This window comes from Nothobranchius furzeri, chromosome 9, assembly GCF_043380555.1.
Source record: "Nothobranchius furzeri strain GRZ-AD chromosome 9, NfurGRZ-RIMD1, whole genome shotgun sequence".
In the NCBI taxonomy this organism is placed as follows: Eukaryota; Metazoa; Chordata; class Actinopteri; order Cyprinodontiformes; family Nothobranchiidae; genus Nothobranchius; species Nothobranchius furzeri.
Genome location: NC_091749.1, coordinates 34024830 through 34041515, shown reverse-complemented (window position 1 = coordinate 34041515; position 16686 = coordinate 34024830). Strand labels below are relative to the sequence as shown.

The 16686-nt window shown below is 41.4% G+C and overlaps 1 protein-coding gene across 3 annotated transcripts in view; it reads right to left on the bottom strand.

Annotated features, from left to right (window-relative positions):
• The window catches only part of ush2a (Usher syndrome 2A (autosomal recessive, mild)), a 380755-nt gene that overhangs the window by 162752 nt on the left and 201317 nt on the right, over positions 1-16686 (bottom strand). For all 3 annotated transcript variants that reach the window (XM_070554793.1, XM_070554794.1, XM_070554795.1), the window contains exons 50-53: positions 3354-3979; positions 3099-3268; positions 2836-3002; positions 2666-2754 (exon numbers count right to left, since the gene is read on the bottom strand). In XM_070554793.1, coding sequence (XP_070410894.1) covers positions 2666-2754; positions 2836-3002; positions 3099-3268; positions 3354-3979 — 1052 coding nt within the window. The remainder of the gene's footprint in view (positions 1-2665; positions 2755-2835; positions 3003-3098; positions 3269-3353; positions 3980-16686) is intronic.

The following is a 16686-nucleotide window of genomic DNA, read 5'->3' as shown; positions in this document are numbered from 1 at the left end:
ATGAATCCCATTTATTGTGTTGATAACTATACTGTTAGTGTTTGGTTGGAATGTATTAGTTTGCTGACTTAAACCCATAGGCTGTAAGGCCCATAAACCCTGGACAATGGCCAAACGTCAAATGAGACAAATTGAAACAGTTCGTTGTATTTTGCACTAATTTTAATACGATTTATGACTAATTCCACAAAAATATCATGTGTGCCTCCTAGACATTTTCTCTTTTTTATTGCATAATTTTTGACTTATATTTAATTTACATAGACCACTGATCACAAAAAAACCCTTCGGTGTTTCGTCCCATCTTGTCGTCTTTTTATCTCATTTAATTCCATATTTCTGCTAGTTTGTACCAGGGAAATGATGAAAATCCATTTCAGGTATGTGGAGGTCTTGCACATTTGGCAGTCTTGAATTTAATTGAATTAAAACCAAAGTAATAATTGGATTAAACAAAAACACATGCAGTCACTTACATTTTAACATGAAGCTCCTTCAGAAGATTTTACAGTTTGGACATTTTTTAAAAATGTACATAGTCAAGTCATTATGATCGTTGTAAAACGTTTATATGTAAAACTTATGGGTGTCTGTTTCAGTCAGTGTGAGGTCTGCTTTATTCTATAACTGATTTCCATTTCTGTGAGTTTTGGGTCCAGGTTTTTCCGAGTCTGAAACTCCATATCTCCACCAGCTCGATATTCCTATTAGAGTCCACTCATGTGGTCACGTTACTGGGATCTTTTGCTCTTGGACTTTCTTATATCTCATTAGTCATTAAAGAGACACTGTGTAGTCTATACTTTTGATCTCTGGAAATATCCATTGAAATGTTGTGGAAATGACTAAAATTACAGTATGTCCAGTTGTTGAAAAATACTGGAAGCTCTCTACCATATAACCATAAAAATTGGGTCTGCGGGTTCAACTTCTTTGGGGGACGCTATGTTAGATGCCATGTTTCCTTCTGACCAGCTTGGGATCCTATGCCTGTCAATGGTTGGCTGGATGTACAACTTACAGAAGTTACGTTACCACGTGCATAAACATTTAGGCAGTAAGTAACACAAATGTATTAACAAAACTGCTAAGCTCTTTCCAAAACAAATGTGAAAGAACAGAATCGAAAAAGAGATGCAAAATATTTTGGCCCAGTGGCTTTGCCGTAGAATCATGTCATTGGCAGGCGCAGGACCACGAGCAGACCCGGAAACAATAGCACCAGAAAACAACAATCACATTCATCGAATGTATTAACTGAAGGACCATCAAAGTCTGAGGATTCACGCCGAGGTTGTATGCTTTCTGCTCCACAGGTAACAACATTTGCCATAAACTAGCAGCAGTGAAAAATTACCCAGAAATGTATGTACTGCCCCCTAGTGCCAGGAAACTACTCACTAACACTGCTCAGTTATTTGAATTCTAAAACAAGTCTTTATTTGGGCTTTAGCATTTAGCGACTCTTTGGATATTTAAGGAGCTTTTAAGCTAACAGACAAATTACCATCTTGAAAAAAAGAAAATAATCAACATGTCATTTATAAACATATTAGTTCCATCACAACAAATGAAAGCAGAAACCCGAGCAACATTTCTAGTTTTCTTCCTATATTTGGTTTTGTTGCACTATTCTGGAGATTTAACACATTTAAACAATTAGCTTCTTGACCCTTATTAACTAGAGCACATCTATCCAATGTTCAACTCTACTAATGACACATTTATGAAAACAAAAGACAAAGCGACAGCAAATGAACACAAGGTATCTGTGCCTAAATAGAAGAAATGACTGTTTCCAGAACCCACTAGGAGACGCTTGTTTTTGAGGAGCGGGGCAGATCTTCACTTCAGGAAGAAGACGTGATGTGCTTCCAATGAGTGAAAAGAAAAACACATGTAAAAATAAATGAAGGGGGATAGTCAACATCCTCCACTCTGTTGTCAAGGTCATTTGGCAACCAGGAAGCCGCCTGGCTGTCCGTCCAATTAGCAACAACCAGGAAGGAACACTTTCCTCCTTAGACCTTTGACCCCTAAAGCTGTACAGCTGCAGAGATGACAGGGGTGGTTTTGAAATGATGACAGGCATTAGCATTTTTCTGCAGTTAGCGTTAGTGCAGCGCTGCAAGTGCATGTGTGTGCGTGTGTGTGTGTGTGTGTGTGTGTGTGTGTGTGTGTGTGTGTGTGTGTGTGTGTGTGTGTGCGTTATATTATTTCAGAGGCTTTCATAGATAGGGCCTTGATGTGAGATTAGCCGCTGGTGGGATTCAACTCGGGTCCTTCCTTCAAAATGGCCGACAGGAAGGAAGCTGCATCAGACAGGGTCGCAGCCCCACCCATTTCTGAAGGGGACCTTGAGCTGAATGCTTTTTGCTCTCATTAAATCCAGAAAGGGAAAGACAGAAGATTCTCTGTGACATTGCTTTGTCTTTTTTATTCTACCAAATCCAGAGTGACTGAGGAGATTCTCAATGAAGCTGAACTTTCTTATTTCTCCTGTTTAGAGAAACTTAAATCAGCTTTTTAATATTCCTAATTTCTTAGTTTGAGTTTCTGACTCCTTCTGTCAGACACATGCAATCTGTGGTATTGTTAAAAAGAAACTAAACTAAGTAACACACCCAGGTATTTATGAAGAGCCCACATAAGTTCATGTCCTTACTTGAAGTGACTTTGGTCCCAGGACTTTAACCCTCGGTGGACTCAGACCAGCTGGTCGAGACGGCCTGGTAGTGACACTGACCCAGGTACCTGCAGATATGTATATTTGACACAATTTTGTTTCTCATAAATGAACATCGGTACGAACACCGTTTGATTTTGACCTCTCACCTGGAGCTTTTCCAGCCTGATTTTGAAGCACAAGTCGATACTGATAGGTAGTCCAGGGACTGAGAGCTGATGAGGAGTCCAGAAAGGAAAGCGGGGAAGGACCTGGCAGAAGATGACCTACAGTGGAGACTTGTTTGGTTCCAGCCAGTCTGCGCTCAATAAACCAACTATAGCAGATACAAGGTGTAGAAAACAAAAACACCCACTTTTTAGACAGAATCTATTTTAAAAGTGGAGCTGATATATTTGTGATGGCCTCCTACCGTTCTAGTGGCCCGTTGCTTCTTTCTGGTTCTCCCCAGGACAAGAGAACTGATGTGGGTGTCTCAGAGTACAGGTGAGGTGCAGGAACCCCTTCAGGAGGAGCCGGGAGGGTACGGAAACTCTGAAACACCCCTGAAACTGAACAACCTGCACTGGTGCATGCTTCCACCTGGATATGAGAAATCAGCTATTTAACACCAATGACATGTACTTGTAGAATTTTCAGTGCAAAACCAGCACTTAAAATGTGGTACCTGGAATGTATACGCATGGTGTGGCAGTAGGTTGAGGAAGGTGTAACTGGTGACATTCCCAGGAACAGTGACAGACTGGAGCGTTGATCTGGAAGCTGCACTAAAATAACTGGGGCTGGTAAATGGATGGTGGTTGATCAAAGGATCAGGATAATCACTGCTTGCATCAGCTGACAGCGAGAGGCTTGAATTTGGACTGGTGGTGTTGAGCTCATCAGGGTCCAAAACAATGTGGTCATTCTGCCTGCCTTCTACAGTTCGAGGCCTCAGGGTGGAGAAATGGTTGTGGGTTCTTTGTGCAGCATCCCGCATTGTGTTTGAATCATTGAAACCTGCGATGGCAGAAGTTATGGAGTCGTGGCCTGAATCCTGAGGGTCAGTAAAACTAGATGATGCCATGAAGCTGGAACCAGAGTAATGATCTGCTTCATCTTCACCAAACAGACTGCTCAGGCTGGAGCTAAGAGACGAGCTAGGTTCATAATCTAAAGAAAATGCAGACCCAGGGTGAAGGTAGAGGGTGTAATTGGTAATGATGCCATTTGTTTGTGAGGGCGGAGCCCAAATAATTGATGCACTTCGAGAATGGAGTCCATGTACAATTGGAGGGTCTACTGGTTCTGGACCTGCAGACAAAGACATACAATGTAAAGGGAAAGGAAAGAAGAACTTATACAAGAGTAAGATAAAGGTGAGGAAGGTGATTTGTTCTGGAGAATCTGACTTTATAAAGATATGCAAGCATAACTTTACAGCATATGACCGGTGATAAGAAATCACAAGGACAGAGAGTGATGTTGAAATCAATATTCAGGGGATTAATATGGAAATTCTCTTCCTCACGTTCTGCCCCTGAGGCAATGTATGTTGCATTTAGGACTTTTTCAGTACTTGTGACTACATACGAGTCATGGGAGAGCCCGTTTCCACAAGGGGAAGAGTAGGCTGAATGAACTGTGAACACTCAAACACAAATAAACTCTGCGTTTCCTTAAAACTAGGAAAAAAGACTCACTTTATTTATAATTTTAGTGCACTCAAAGAGATAGAAATAGGCCAGACAGACAACTGTAATTATCTTAATGAATATCAAGGTTCTGGGATAAGTAATTTGTGAGTGAAACCATAAGATCTTGAGGTCAGTGGGTTGAATGGAGAAGAGAAGATGACGAGAGGTTTGAGGAGATCTAATAAGTTAAAATTGGACCCAGACAACAGAATTGTAGCATCAGTTAAATAAGACTTGGTGGGTACTACTGCTCAGTAGCGCTATCTACTGAGAGGATCTGAGGAAGAACAAAAAAGAATCCTGTGAAGGGTGTTTGAATACAGTGATGTGAAAAAGACCACTTCTCCTTTTAGATTTCCTTAGTTTGTGTTTGTCACACATAATATTTCAGATCAGCAACATGTTTTAATATTGGACAAAGACAACTTGAATACAAACAGAATGCAGCTTTTTAATTATTTCCTTTGTTAAAAAAAATCTATCTAAACCAACCTGACGCCATGCCAAAAAGTAACTACACCCTGGTTAAATCATACATTAAATGAACCACCTCATTTAGTTTGCCTTGTTTCACCAGCCACACCAGAACCTGGTGACCTTCTGACCTGTGGAATTATGAAATCACTTCAAGAAAGCATGAGTAGACTAAAATATTAAACAAGAGAACCCAGGAGAACATCTAAAAGACTGCAGGTCTTATTAGTTGGTTAAATTTAGGGTCATCTTTAGCCTGGCCTGCCAGACTCCTCCTGTGTTTAATTCTGCACAGAGAAAGGGTCTGGGAACTCTCCTGATCAAATAACCCCACCCCCTGAGAATTCTAACTGAGCCAATCAGCACTGAGTAGCGTACGTCACACACCACAACGCCGAGTTTGTCATGAACATGGCGACTGAAGCGGAGTTCGCTGCGGCTCTTTCCTTTGTTCTAAATGACTTGTATGTCTTGCTAACACTAGCAAGCAAAGTCCGAGATGGTACGGCTCCCATCTACCTGAATCCTCTTGCAAAGGCTTACGTCTCGGCCCGGCCGCTCCGGTCATCACAGGATCGTCGGCTAGCAGTGCCTACTCCATGCTCAGGACAATCCAGACTCTTCTCATGCATCGTTCCACAAATGTGGAATGACCTTCCAAGCACTACTAGAACAGGAGCTTCCTTTTCAATTTTCAAGAAACTCCTGAAGACCCTGCCCTTCAGAGAGCATCTTCTAAACTAGCACCCTCCCTGTACCCGTCCCACCTCTCTACTGTCCACTCCTTGTTCCCTCCTCTCCATGACTGATGTCAAGTTGTTGTTATTGTTGTTGTTAGCCTCAAGGGCAACATGCCGATTATCACTTGTAAGTCGCTTTGGACAAAAGCGTCTGCTAAATGCATAAACATAAACATAAACATAAAACAACAACAAGTAGAAGCGCTAAAGGCCTTTCTTCCAAAGAAAGATGTTTGCGCTGTCGCCAGACGCCATTTTTGACTACAGCTAAAAAACTACAGCGTTGCGGAGATTGCACACAGCGACATTCAGTTTCTCATAAACAACGAAGACAGCGGCGGAGTTTGCTGCGGCTCTTTCCTCTGTTCTAAATGACTTGAATGTCTTTAAAATCAGAACAGGTAGAAGCGCTAAAAGCCTTTCTTCTAAAAGAATAAACATATTTGTGCAATTGCCAGATGCCTTTTTTTTTACTACAGCTAAAAATCTACAGCGTCACATGGTACAGTTGGCATCACAACATCACAACAAATCACTGCAAATCAAGATTTTCAAAATCATTTCTGATTATAATCAATGCGCAGCTGAGGGTGAAACAACCAGGCAGAAGACCAGCTCATTGAATGGAGCGGTAGAGATGGATTGGGGCTGTGCCTACAGTGATGCGGGCATTGCACCGGTCTGTTGTGGTGAAGAGGGTGCTTAGCCAAAATACGAAGCTCTCAATTTTCTTATAAATCTACATTCCTACACTCACCTAAGGTAATGAGCTTTGGGTAATGACCTCAAGGTCAAGGTCAAGTTTATTTATATAGCACATTTACAGTCATATATAAGCAACCCCAAAGTGCTGAACAACAGTAGAGAAAATAAAACACAATCAAGAAAAAATTGTAGAAAAATCAAGTTATAATCTACAAAAACAATGCATTTAATGCTAAAAGATAAAAATGCAAGTCAAATAAAACAACTATTAACTACTCAAATCAACCTCAGAGAACACAGAGAAAGCCCTGTCTCCCAGAGTTTTTAAACATGTTTTTGGAACAATTAGGAAAGACTGTGAGCTGGATCTCATGTATGGACAGATGGACAATAATGATGGACAATAAAAGAATGAGATCACAAATACAAGCAGCCAAAATGAGTTTTCTCCACAGGGTGTCTGGGACTTATGGAGATAGGGTGAAAAGCTCAGTCATCCGGTAGGGACTCAGAGTAGATCCACTGCTCCTCTACATCAAGAGGAGCCAGTTGAAGTGGGCTGGGGTATCTGGTGAGGATGCCTTCTGCACACCTCCCTTGTGAGGTTTTCTGGGCACATCCAACCGGGAGGAGACCTAAAGGAAAATCCAGGACATGCTGGAGGGGCTATGTTTCTCATCCGGCCAGGGAACGCATTGGGACTCCTCCGGAGGAGCTGGCCCAAGTGGCTGGGGAAAGGGACGTCTGGGCCTCGCTGCTTAAGCTCCTGACCCCGCAACCTGACCCCATATTAATGGAAGCAAATGGATGGAAGACAATGGATGGATGGATTATTTTAACTTTAAATTAGAAAATGTAAAGAAAAACATTAGCTATAGAACTGGGAATTGAGGACCCATAGAGTTTGCTAACTTTGTTATGTTCTTTGGAACTTTAGTGTCTTAAATTTTTCCATCCTTTACATAAAATGATCCTATTAGAAACATGAACATCAGAGAGTTATGTACAACAGCCACATGACGGTGACGCAACGATAAGAACAAACATGGAACCAGTCAAAAAGATATTTCACTTCATGGTAGCTCATCTGAAGGTAATACCTAATCCCCCCCTCATACACCCCTGGCATTTACATCCCACTGTACTGCTCTATAATGGACACACTCACACGGACACGCTCTCTCCCTAACTCGTGCATTAACTCACATGCCCACACCCACAGCGATGCAGTACAGCAGTAATGGTGCTATGTGAAGGGCAAGCAGATCAAGGTGACTGAGCGGACCGAGGGAGCGTGCTGCGTCGCTAAGTGCTACCGCTAACCGCTAACGGCTTTCCCAGATGGTGTGTGTGTGTAAGGGAGAGACTAGAAGGGAGAGAGCGAAAGATGAGCAGTTCTGTGTGTGTGTAAGTGTGTGAGCGATTCGGCGTGCAAGCATGTTTATGTGTGTGTCGGCATGCATGCACAGGAGACAACAGCTATGTAACTAAAGTGAGAGCACATTTTCCACACTATTTATTGATTGAGATGCCTTACTAGGCCAACAGAGAGAGCAATGCCAGCTAATGCTTAGTAAATTAGCCCAGGACATCTTAATTCAGCAAAAGGTTAAGAACATGTTTAAAAGTCTTAATGGCATTCATCATTCTTCACTTATAGATTTCAGGACGCTGCTTTGGACTATCATGTCATAAGTATTTGTAAGTTTCCTTGCATGTATAGAAATCAAGTGCTTTTGTGGATATGTGAACCAAAGCCTTGCAATTGCTCATGGAGAACATGTCTGTCTATGAGAAACTTTCAAAAACGCATTTTGGAAGTAAGAGTGACGGTGGTAGTTAATACCTTATGTACATTAATTTAATGTTAGCACAAAAAAGTAGAAACTGAAGTAAAAATATTCAAAAACTCCATGTTTTTATACTTCATAAATTATTCTCAACATTTCCACCTCTCCCCCAATCCACCTCCTCTTTCTTCTTCTTTATTTTTCCTCCTCACTTTCCTGCTTCCCTTTTACCCCCTCTCCCTTATCCCTGACTCTCTCCGTGCCCTTCTTGTGCTCTGCATCAGGGTGTCTTCTCCTTTCTCTCCAGTCTCCATCCATACTAAATAAACAATGCAGGAAGCTGACCTTTTAGGTTAACAGGTTTTTATGCTAGCTCTCCTCAGCACTCACACTGATTCAATTACCACCAAAGGTCCACTGAACCCCTACGAATAACCAAAGAGCCCATCTCCCTGCCTTCCTATATGCACGCCGTTGTGCCTGACTGCACACTTGCGTCTAGTTGCGGAGGGTCTGGGTGTGTGCCCATCTTTTTTTTTAATGTGTAATTTGACGCTTCACACATATTTGATGCTCTAGTCTGAAATTCTTTGAATTGTTTGGTGTAATTTATTTTAGTAAAGATGCTAAGAGAAGCAAATTTGTTCCGACTGAAAATAATTGTCATACCAAAACACAACCCAGTCACCTTGATCCAGTTCCCATCAACCATCAGAAATAACCCCTCTGGTTTCCCCCCGCCCCCCAAACCACTCCTCTCCTAAGTGTTGAGCGTTGTTTAGGCTTTACTGACGCGTGTAAAATTCAGCAATTTGAAGGGCAGTTAACTTTTTCAATTGAAATTTTCATTAAAGATGCACTTGATGTTTTTTTCTTTGTCTTGTTTTGTGAGGAGTGGGAGTGTTACCGATGCTTTACTGCTTAGGATGAAACGAGAGTGTTAGCAGCACTTCTTCGTCTGGTTTTCGGACTTCACCTCTCTCACTCCTGCTCACCTCCTTTCTGCCTCTCATCCGTCCATTTCCAACAGCATCTCTCTTTTTTCTCATTCGTCTCATTCTTTTACCGCCTCCCATCCTCATCTCTTTTTCTCTGCTACCTGCTACTCTTTCTCTCTTCATCCCCCCATTTGCACCTACCTCCTTTACTCTTCCTCTCTCCAGTAAAACACAGTAGCAGAGGGGGAAAACAGGATTGCAGGGCCACCAAGCTTTAAATCACATTTATAAGGATTTGGTTAGCATAGTAATAACACAATCAACTGACAAGGGCTGGGAGAGGGGGAGCGTTAAGAAAAATGTGTGTTTGTGGTCCTAGTTCCTCAGACACTTGTGTGTGTAGGTGTGTGGTTACCGGTTTGTGCATATTTAGGTGTGTCTTCCTACATGTGTCCACGTGAGGAAGAGGGATATTAATTTTACAGAGTTTCATGCATGCGTACGTGCGTGTGTTTGCGGACACGTGTGTTATCTGTGTGTGGGGGTGAATGGGGCTTTTGAAGGTGAGCTGAGGCTCCTAGGAGTCATAATGAGAACAAATGCTGGAGCTTTACCGTTATCAAGATGCTTACAACAAGCTGTCAAAACGTGACAAGTAATACGGTATGAATTTACATTTGGTATCTTTACACTTCTACAGATTATTTAAAGTCGTTCCGGCTTTAGGATTCACTGAAGAGGTGGTGAGAAAGAGGATGAGGCATGACCAAGGTCATGAGCTTGATCTGTAACCAGAACTATACCAGATGTGCATTAGCCTTTAAGTAACTCCAACCATCACGATACCTTTGACATGTCAATCATTCAGTAACTTCACTGTCCCATTCACACACTGATGATTGAATGTGATTTATTTACTTCTTTGTAAGTGACCTTCTGATGAATAAAGGAGCTACCAAAAGAGAAAGAAGGACATTTCTGACTTTCAATGTAAAACATGGAAATGTATTAAATCAGTGGGAATTTTCTTTAGCTGATATGAATCTCTGCTATGTTTAGTGCCGCACAAGTACATTATCTATGGTCAGAGAAATCAAACTATTATATCTATAGGACTGCTAAATGTTAAAGCTTTTGAATTACTGATAGCTGATCAATACCTAAAACATTAATGAAAATGTTTCAAAACCAAGATGGGACAAGATGGCGCCGGTGTGTGTGGCACGCCGTCTGTCTCACGGACACTCTCCTCTGTATATGTTTATTCTTTTTTGGTTCTTGCGCTTTGTGTGGACAGTGCATCCCTATTGCTGGCTTATGATCGAGCAACGCTTCTGAAACTCCGGCCTGATGTCGGTTTCATCAGCCCGGTGATTGTGACGAGCCGGGGGGATTTTAGTCCCCCGCGCTCATTTCGGAGCCTCTCGGTGCCACCTGTCCCTCCGCGGTGTGCATCCGGTCGTCATCGGCAGAGGAGGCGCCGCCGGCGTTGTGGCTGTCGAGGTGGGAAACATGTCCACCTACGTGCCAAACCGCCCCGGTCCTGGAAGGGGCTCGCCGGGCTGTGTGGGCCTGGACGTCTTCTCGTGGCGCCGTCGCGTTTGTTGGATCCTCCACCATCCTGCTTGGTGCCATTGGCGGGCTTCAACTTGGATGCTCCGTCGCAACGTGTATTCCGGGGGTTTCGCTACCGCTGGAAGGGTGCCAACCTTGCTAATCTGCATCATGTGGACTACGTGTCAACTGCGCCCGTGTCTCTGGATTCTGCTGCTACTGGACTTAACACGTCATTGTCGGCTCGCCTTGGCCTGGTTAATGCAAGGTCGGTAATGAACAAAACTTTTACTCTGAAAGACTTCTTTGAGGAACAAGGGCTCGATTTTGTGGGTGTTTGTGAAACCTGGATGCCGATGGGAGACACGAGTGCCCTGTCGGAATTATTACCTGCAGACTGTAGTTGTTTTAATGCGCCAAGAACTGCGGGCAGGGGCGGGGGGCTCCTCATTGTTTATAAATCAGGTTTCAGCTGCAAACAGATTATCCATTTAAGTCCTTTTTCTAGTTTTGAGGTTTTCCCTTTTGAACTTGGACCTTTTCCTCAACTTTTTGTGGCGTTGATTTATCGCCCGCCTGGACTGAATGTGGAATTTTTAAAAGAATTTGCTGATTTCTTGGCTATGAATGTGTTGAAATATGATCAGATTTTGATTGTAGATTTGAACATCCATATTTGTTGCCCTGATAAGCCGATGGTCGAGGACTTTTTGCACCTGTTAAGTTCACTTAATCTTTCTCAGTGGGTGAAGGGTCCTACACATGTGAAGGGACACACTCTTGACCTGGTTCTTTCCTCTGGTCTTCAGTCCATTAATGTGGACACGCTGAGGCCTGTTTTCTCAGACCACTCTCCGATTTTATGTAATTTTAGTGTTCCGTCTCGGCAGGTCCCAGCTTCTCTTCCTGAGAGGCGCAGTCGTGCCATAAATCCTGCTAAGGTGGCGAGATTCAGTGAGTGCGTTGGTCTAGCAGGACAGGATCTTCTCTTATTAGCCCACCTCTCTGTTGAAGAGTTTATTACTCGTTTTGACACGCTATGCACATCTGTTTTGGATGATGTTGCTCCCTTTAAGATTAGGAAAGGAGGGCATAGGGCAGAGCCGTGGGTGTCTGATGAGACCCAGGCCTCCAGGCAGGTCTGCAGGAGATCTGAGCGAAAGTGGAAGCAAGACAAACTTCACGTGTCCTATGAAATTTATAAAAAGTCACTTTTTGATTACCAGGAAGTGGTACGACAGGCTAGGATCAGATATTATGCCAACATTGTGGAATCAAATTCTCATGACCCACGCACTCTTTTAAAGGTAATTGATTCAGTATTGGAAACTGCAACTTTTGCCTCCAGGTCCACGGCTGCGTTGGCCGGGACATGTGAGGATTTTCTTCACTACTTTGTGGACAAGATAGTGATGATTCGGGCTGCTATTGTAGGTCGCACTCCTGTTTTCGTGGAGCCCATGCCACTTAGGGCAAACCTGCCAGCCTTCCAGACTATATCTATGATAGAGCTAGAGGAACTCATTTCTAGGCAAAAACCTTCTGGTTCCCCTTATGTTCTTCCCCCAAGGATGCTTAAGGAGGCTTTTTCTGTTCTGGCCCCTTATATACTGTTTATCTTAAATACCAGTCTGGCCTCTTGTGTGGTTCCCCTTACCTTTAAGACGGCTGTTGTACGACCACTGCTGAAAAAGAAGGGGTTGGGAGGAGGCCGTGTTAGCCAATTACAGACCTATCTCACGTCTTCCTTACTTATCTAAGCTGCTTGAGAGGGTTGTATATTTACAGCTGGTTGCATTTTTAGACACTAACGAACTCTGGGAGATCTTTCAGTCAGGGTTCAGAGCAGGTCACTGTACCGAGACTGCACTTTTAATGGTTCTTAATGATGTTTTTTTTAGCTTGTGACGGGGGGATGCTGTCATTCTTTTGATGTTAGATTTGTCTGCGGCCTTTGACACGGTCGATCATGACATACTTTTGGATCGGCTACAACACTGGGCGGGAATTACCGGTGCAGCCCTACAATGGCTACACACAGGAGATTACTTTTTAGGTTATGTGAGGATTATGTTTAATTTTTATATAAGTATTAAATAACATCACAAGATGGAAATGATAGCCCGCATAATAAGAGTTATATAATTTGGTTATTTATGTGTCTAGAGTTGGCGTGTAAAATGTTTTATTTCATTACAGTGTTTGAGTTTGAGATGAATGACAGTATGAATGTGTTTGGTAATATAATAAAAATGTTACAGGAAGCTCAGTTTGATTTTTGCAGGCAGGAATTTATTCTAGATTTTGGATGACAGGTCATGCTTGGTTGCGGGAGGAGGGGTTTAAAATAGCTCATTTGAATGTGTGCAGTTTGAGAAATAAGGTGGCGGATATTCAAGAAATTTTGCATAGTTATAATTTACATGTGTTAGCAATATCAGAAACACATTTAGATGACACAATTAATAATGAAGTAGTAGAGGTTAGGGGCTGTAATATTTATAGACTAGATAGGAATTTGTATGGTGGAGGTATGGCCTGTTATGTTCAAAATCATATTCCAGTTAGAGTAAGAACAGATTTCATGGTAACTGAAGTTGAGACACTATGGTTAGAATTGCAGATTCCTCATTTAAAAGCTGTCATTATTGGATGTTGTTACAGACCACCAAATGCTCCTATATACCACTTGGATCAGATAGGAGGTATGTTGGATAAGGCATGTGATCTGAGAGAAGAAATTTTTTTCCTAGGTGACTTTAATATAGACTGGAAATCAGGAAATTGTCCATTGAGGAATAAATTGTTTTCATTTACCAACATTTGTAATTTATCACAACTCGTGCAGGCTGATACTACAATTCAGATGAAAAGTAATGGCAAATTTTCCGCAACTTTGATTGACTTAATTTTTACCAATATGGCAAATTTATGTTCTAAAGCAATTTCGATTCCAGTGGGCTGTAGCTGCCATAATTTAATTGCGGTAACAAGGAAAACAAAGATATCTAAAAAACAGGCCAATTATTTGTGTGCAGAAGGATGTTTAAATACTTCAATGAAGATGACTTCATAGAAGATGTGAGGAAAATAAGTTGGACACAGGTTTTAAGTGAAGATGATCCATGCCAAGCAGTAGCAGTTTTCAATGAATTGTTCACAAAGGTGTTAGACAGACATGTTCCTGTAAGGAAACGAGCTGTGAGAAGGGTATCTGCTCCATGGTTGGATGAAGAATTAAAAGAATATATGAGGCAGAGGGATAAACTTAAAAATGAAGCAGTAAAAACTAATAGTCCAGATAAATGGAAAGAGTATCGTAGATTACGAAACTTTGTAACTAAATTAAATAATCATAAAAAACGGTTGTATTATCAAAAAAGACTAACTGATGCAAAATCGGATAGTGCAAGATTATGGGGTACATTGAATGAAATGATGGGCAGGCATAATAGGTCAGCTCCAACTTTTTTAGATGTAGGGGGAACTTATCTCACTAAACCAACAGAAATTGCTAATTATTTAAACCAGTTTTTAACTAATAAAATTAAGTTGTTGCGAGATTCTATGGAAAATAGTCAAACCAAAAATATTTCCTATCAACTAATTAAACAAAAAAAATGTTAAATAAAAACTGCCAATTTCAATTTGATAAAGTGACTGAAGACAAGGTTAAGGAGATAATATTAAAAAGTAAAAATAAACCATCTGGCATAGATAATATTGATATAAAATGGTTAAAGTTAGTAGTAGATTTTATTTCATGTCCTATTGTTCATATAATGAATGGAAGTTTTAAACAAGGTATTTTCCCATCTCAATGGAAAACAGCAAAAATAATACCTTTAATTAAGAACAATAGAGGACCACTGTCTGGTCAAAACAGTCGACCAATAAGTTTGCTACCAGCTTTAAGTAAAATCATGGAAAAATTGCATATGATCAAATTCAAGATTATTTTGAGGTAAATTAATTGAACACAAAATATCAACATGCTTACAAAACAAATCACTCAACCACTACTGCACTTATTCAAATAACTGATTATTGCTTAGAGAATATCGATAATAATAAGCTAATTGGGTCTATATTTCTTGATTTAAGTGCGGCTTTTGATGTTTTAGATCATGATATTTTACTACAAAAACTTAAACACTGGATTTCATACATCAGTTCTTAACTGGACTAAAAGTTATCTTACTGACAGAGAATATCAATTTTATTTCAATGGCAGTTTTTCTGAAAAGGGCCTGATGGAATGTGGTGTTCCACAGGGAAATTGTTTGGGACCTCTTTTGTTTTCTATTTTTTTGAATGATTTTCCGTGGGTGCTGCAACATGCGACTACAGCAGTATATGTAGATGATATTACTGTTTTAGCTTCAGCACATACGGAGAGTGCATTGAATGAAATATTAAATAAAGAGTTAAGAACAGTCTGTTTAACCATGAAATTTAAATGTAATAGAGTAAAACCCAGTGCATTTAACATAACGCTACATTTTTGAAAATGGGTTGAAATATAACATGTTGGTGGAGCTGGGTTCCGACTATCGGTATGGTCCCCTCCCCTCAGCGGCATCTCGGCACATCTCTGATCGCGGCGCCTGTCTGCTGAGCGGCTGCCAGCTTGTGGAGATCTCAGGAGACCTCTGTGTTTCACCCGGTTTTACCCAGCGGTCAGCTCGGCGTATCTGACTCAGAAGCTCCTGTGTTTTGCACAGTTAACTCCGGTTGTAGCTAGGTATCTACCTCCGTTAGCTTAGCTCCCACCTCCGCATTAGCTTTGGGTTAGCTTGTAGCTACATCGCTTCAGTTCGACGGGTGTCGTCATTTGATCCCAGCCTTACAGCCCCACCCTCAGCTCCACCTCTTTTCCCTTTTTTAGAATTGTCTGGGCTTGACAGAACCTGTGACACGGTCAAAATGGCGGTGGTGGGAACCTCCCATTTTGGCACAAAAACTTATAATTGGAGTCTATGGACATGAATTGTCCAGTATATATGTCGATGTCAGTAACTAATATTTAAATGCAAGGCTTAATTTTTGTATAACAAAATACAAGTCTTAGTTATTACAGTACATATATTGTCAAAAACCAGTAGACACAAATGAACACCAAAGGACTCAAAAGGGAAATGTTGTTCTTCATTGTTGTACACCACCTCATGCAAACTGAGGCTGGTGGATCTGGATCTGCTGCCTTCTGTTTTTTTCTCAGTCTTTGCCATTATCTTTAAAGCTGCAATACAGAGTTTTCCCCTCTCAGGAATTATGTAGGATTTTTTAGAAATCCGTAAAAGTGATTGTGCCTCCCCCACCCCCCTTCCTGCAGAGCTCAATGCAATATGAACTGAGCGTCGGTCAGCATTAACCAATAGCATTAGACCACCACTTTTGTCCAGATGTCAATCACAGAGTGTGCAGCTGATGCAGAGTTAGCAACCTTTGTCATGGACAAGTGAGTCGTTAAGTATAAATACGTATATAAATACACAACAAACATGAGCATAATAATGGTAAAACAGTGTGTTTTAGCTCTGTTTTTTGAGCATGGTCATTAACGAGAGGCATTGCTTTCAGCCCCAAATATGGAAGTGGAAACCACGGCTTGGTGCAATACATTTGTTAGCCACTAGAGTAAAAAAATAACTGTTTCTCAGTGAGCTCTGCCTTTAAACCCTCTACACTGGACCCCACCCATTGAGCTGGCCTCCTGTCACTGGATCAGTTGTCTATGTGTAAACTCTATATGAGCAAACGTAAATTTCTATCTGGTGTTTGAGCCAACTGTGATGTGACTAAATAAACAACTTTATTAAAGAAGGGACACATTTTCCTCATGGTCTGAGCTGAAGGCCAGGTGGAGAGGACCTGGTCAGTTAAAAAAAAAACACTTCCTCATTTACACCACAGAACTGGTACATTAGCCCAACACAGACCAGAGAAACAAATCTGACTCAGATTCATATGGGAGGTGTATTTTCAAATAAAGAGGGATTCTGAAGAAAAGGTTTTGCCAGAAACCAGTTATCTGTAATTGTACAACCGCTACCTCTTTAAATTGGACTGTGCTGCTCCATTCCCCCGACATGATAACTGACCAAAATACAGTAGAAAAAG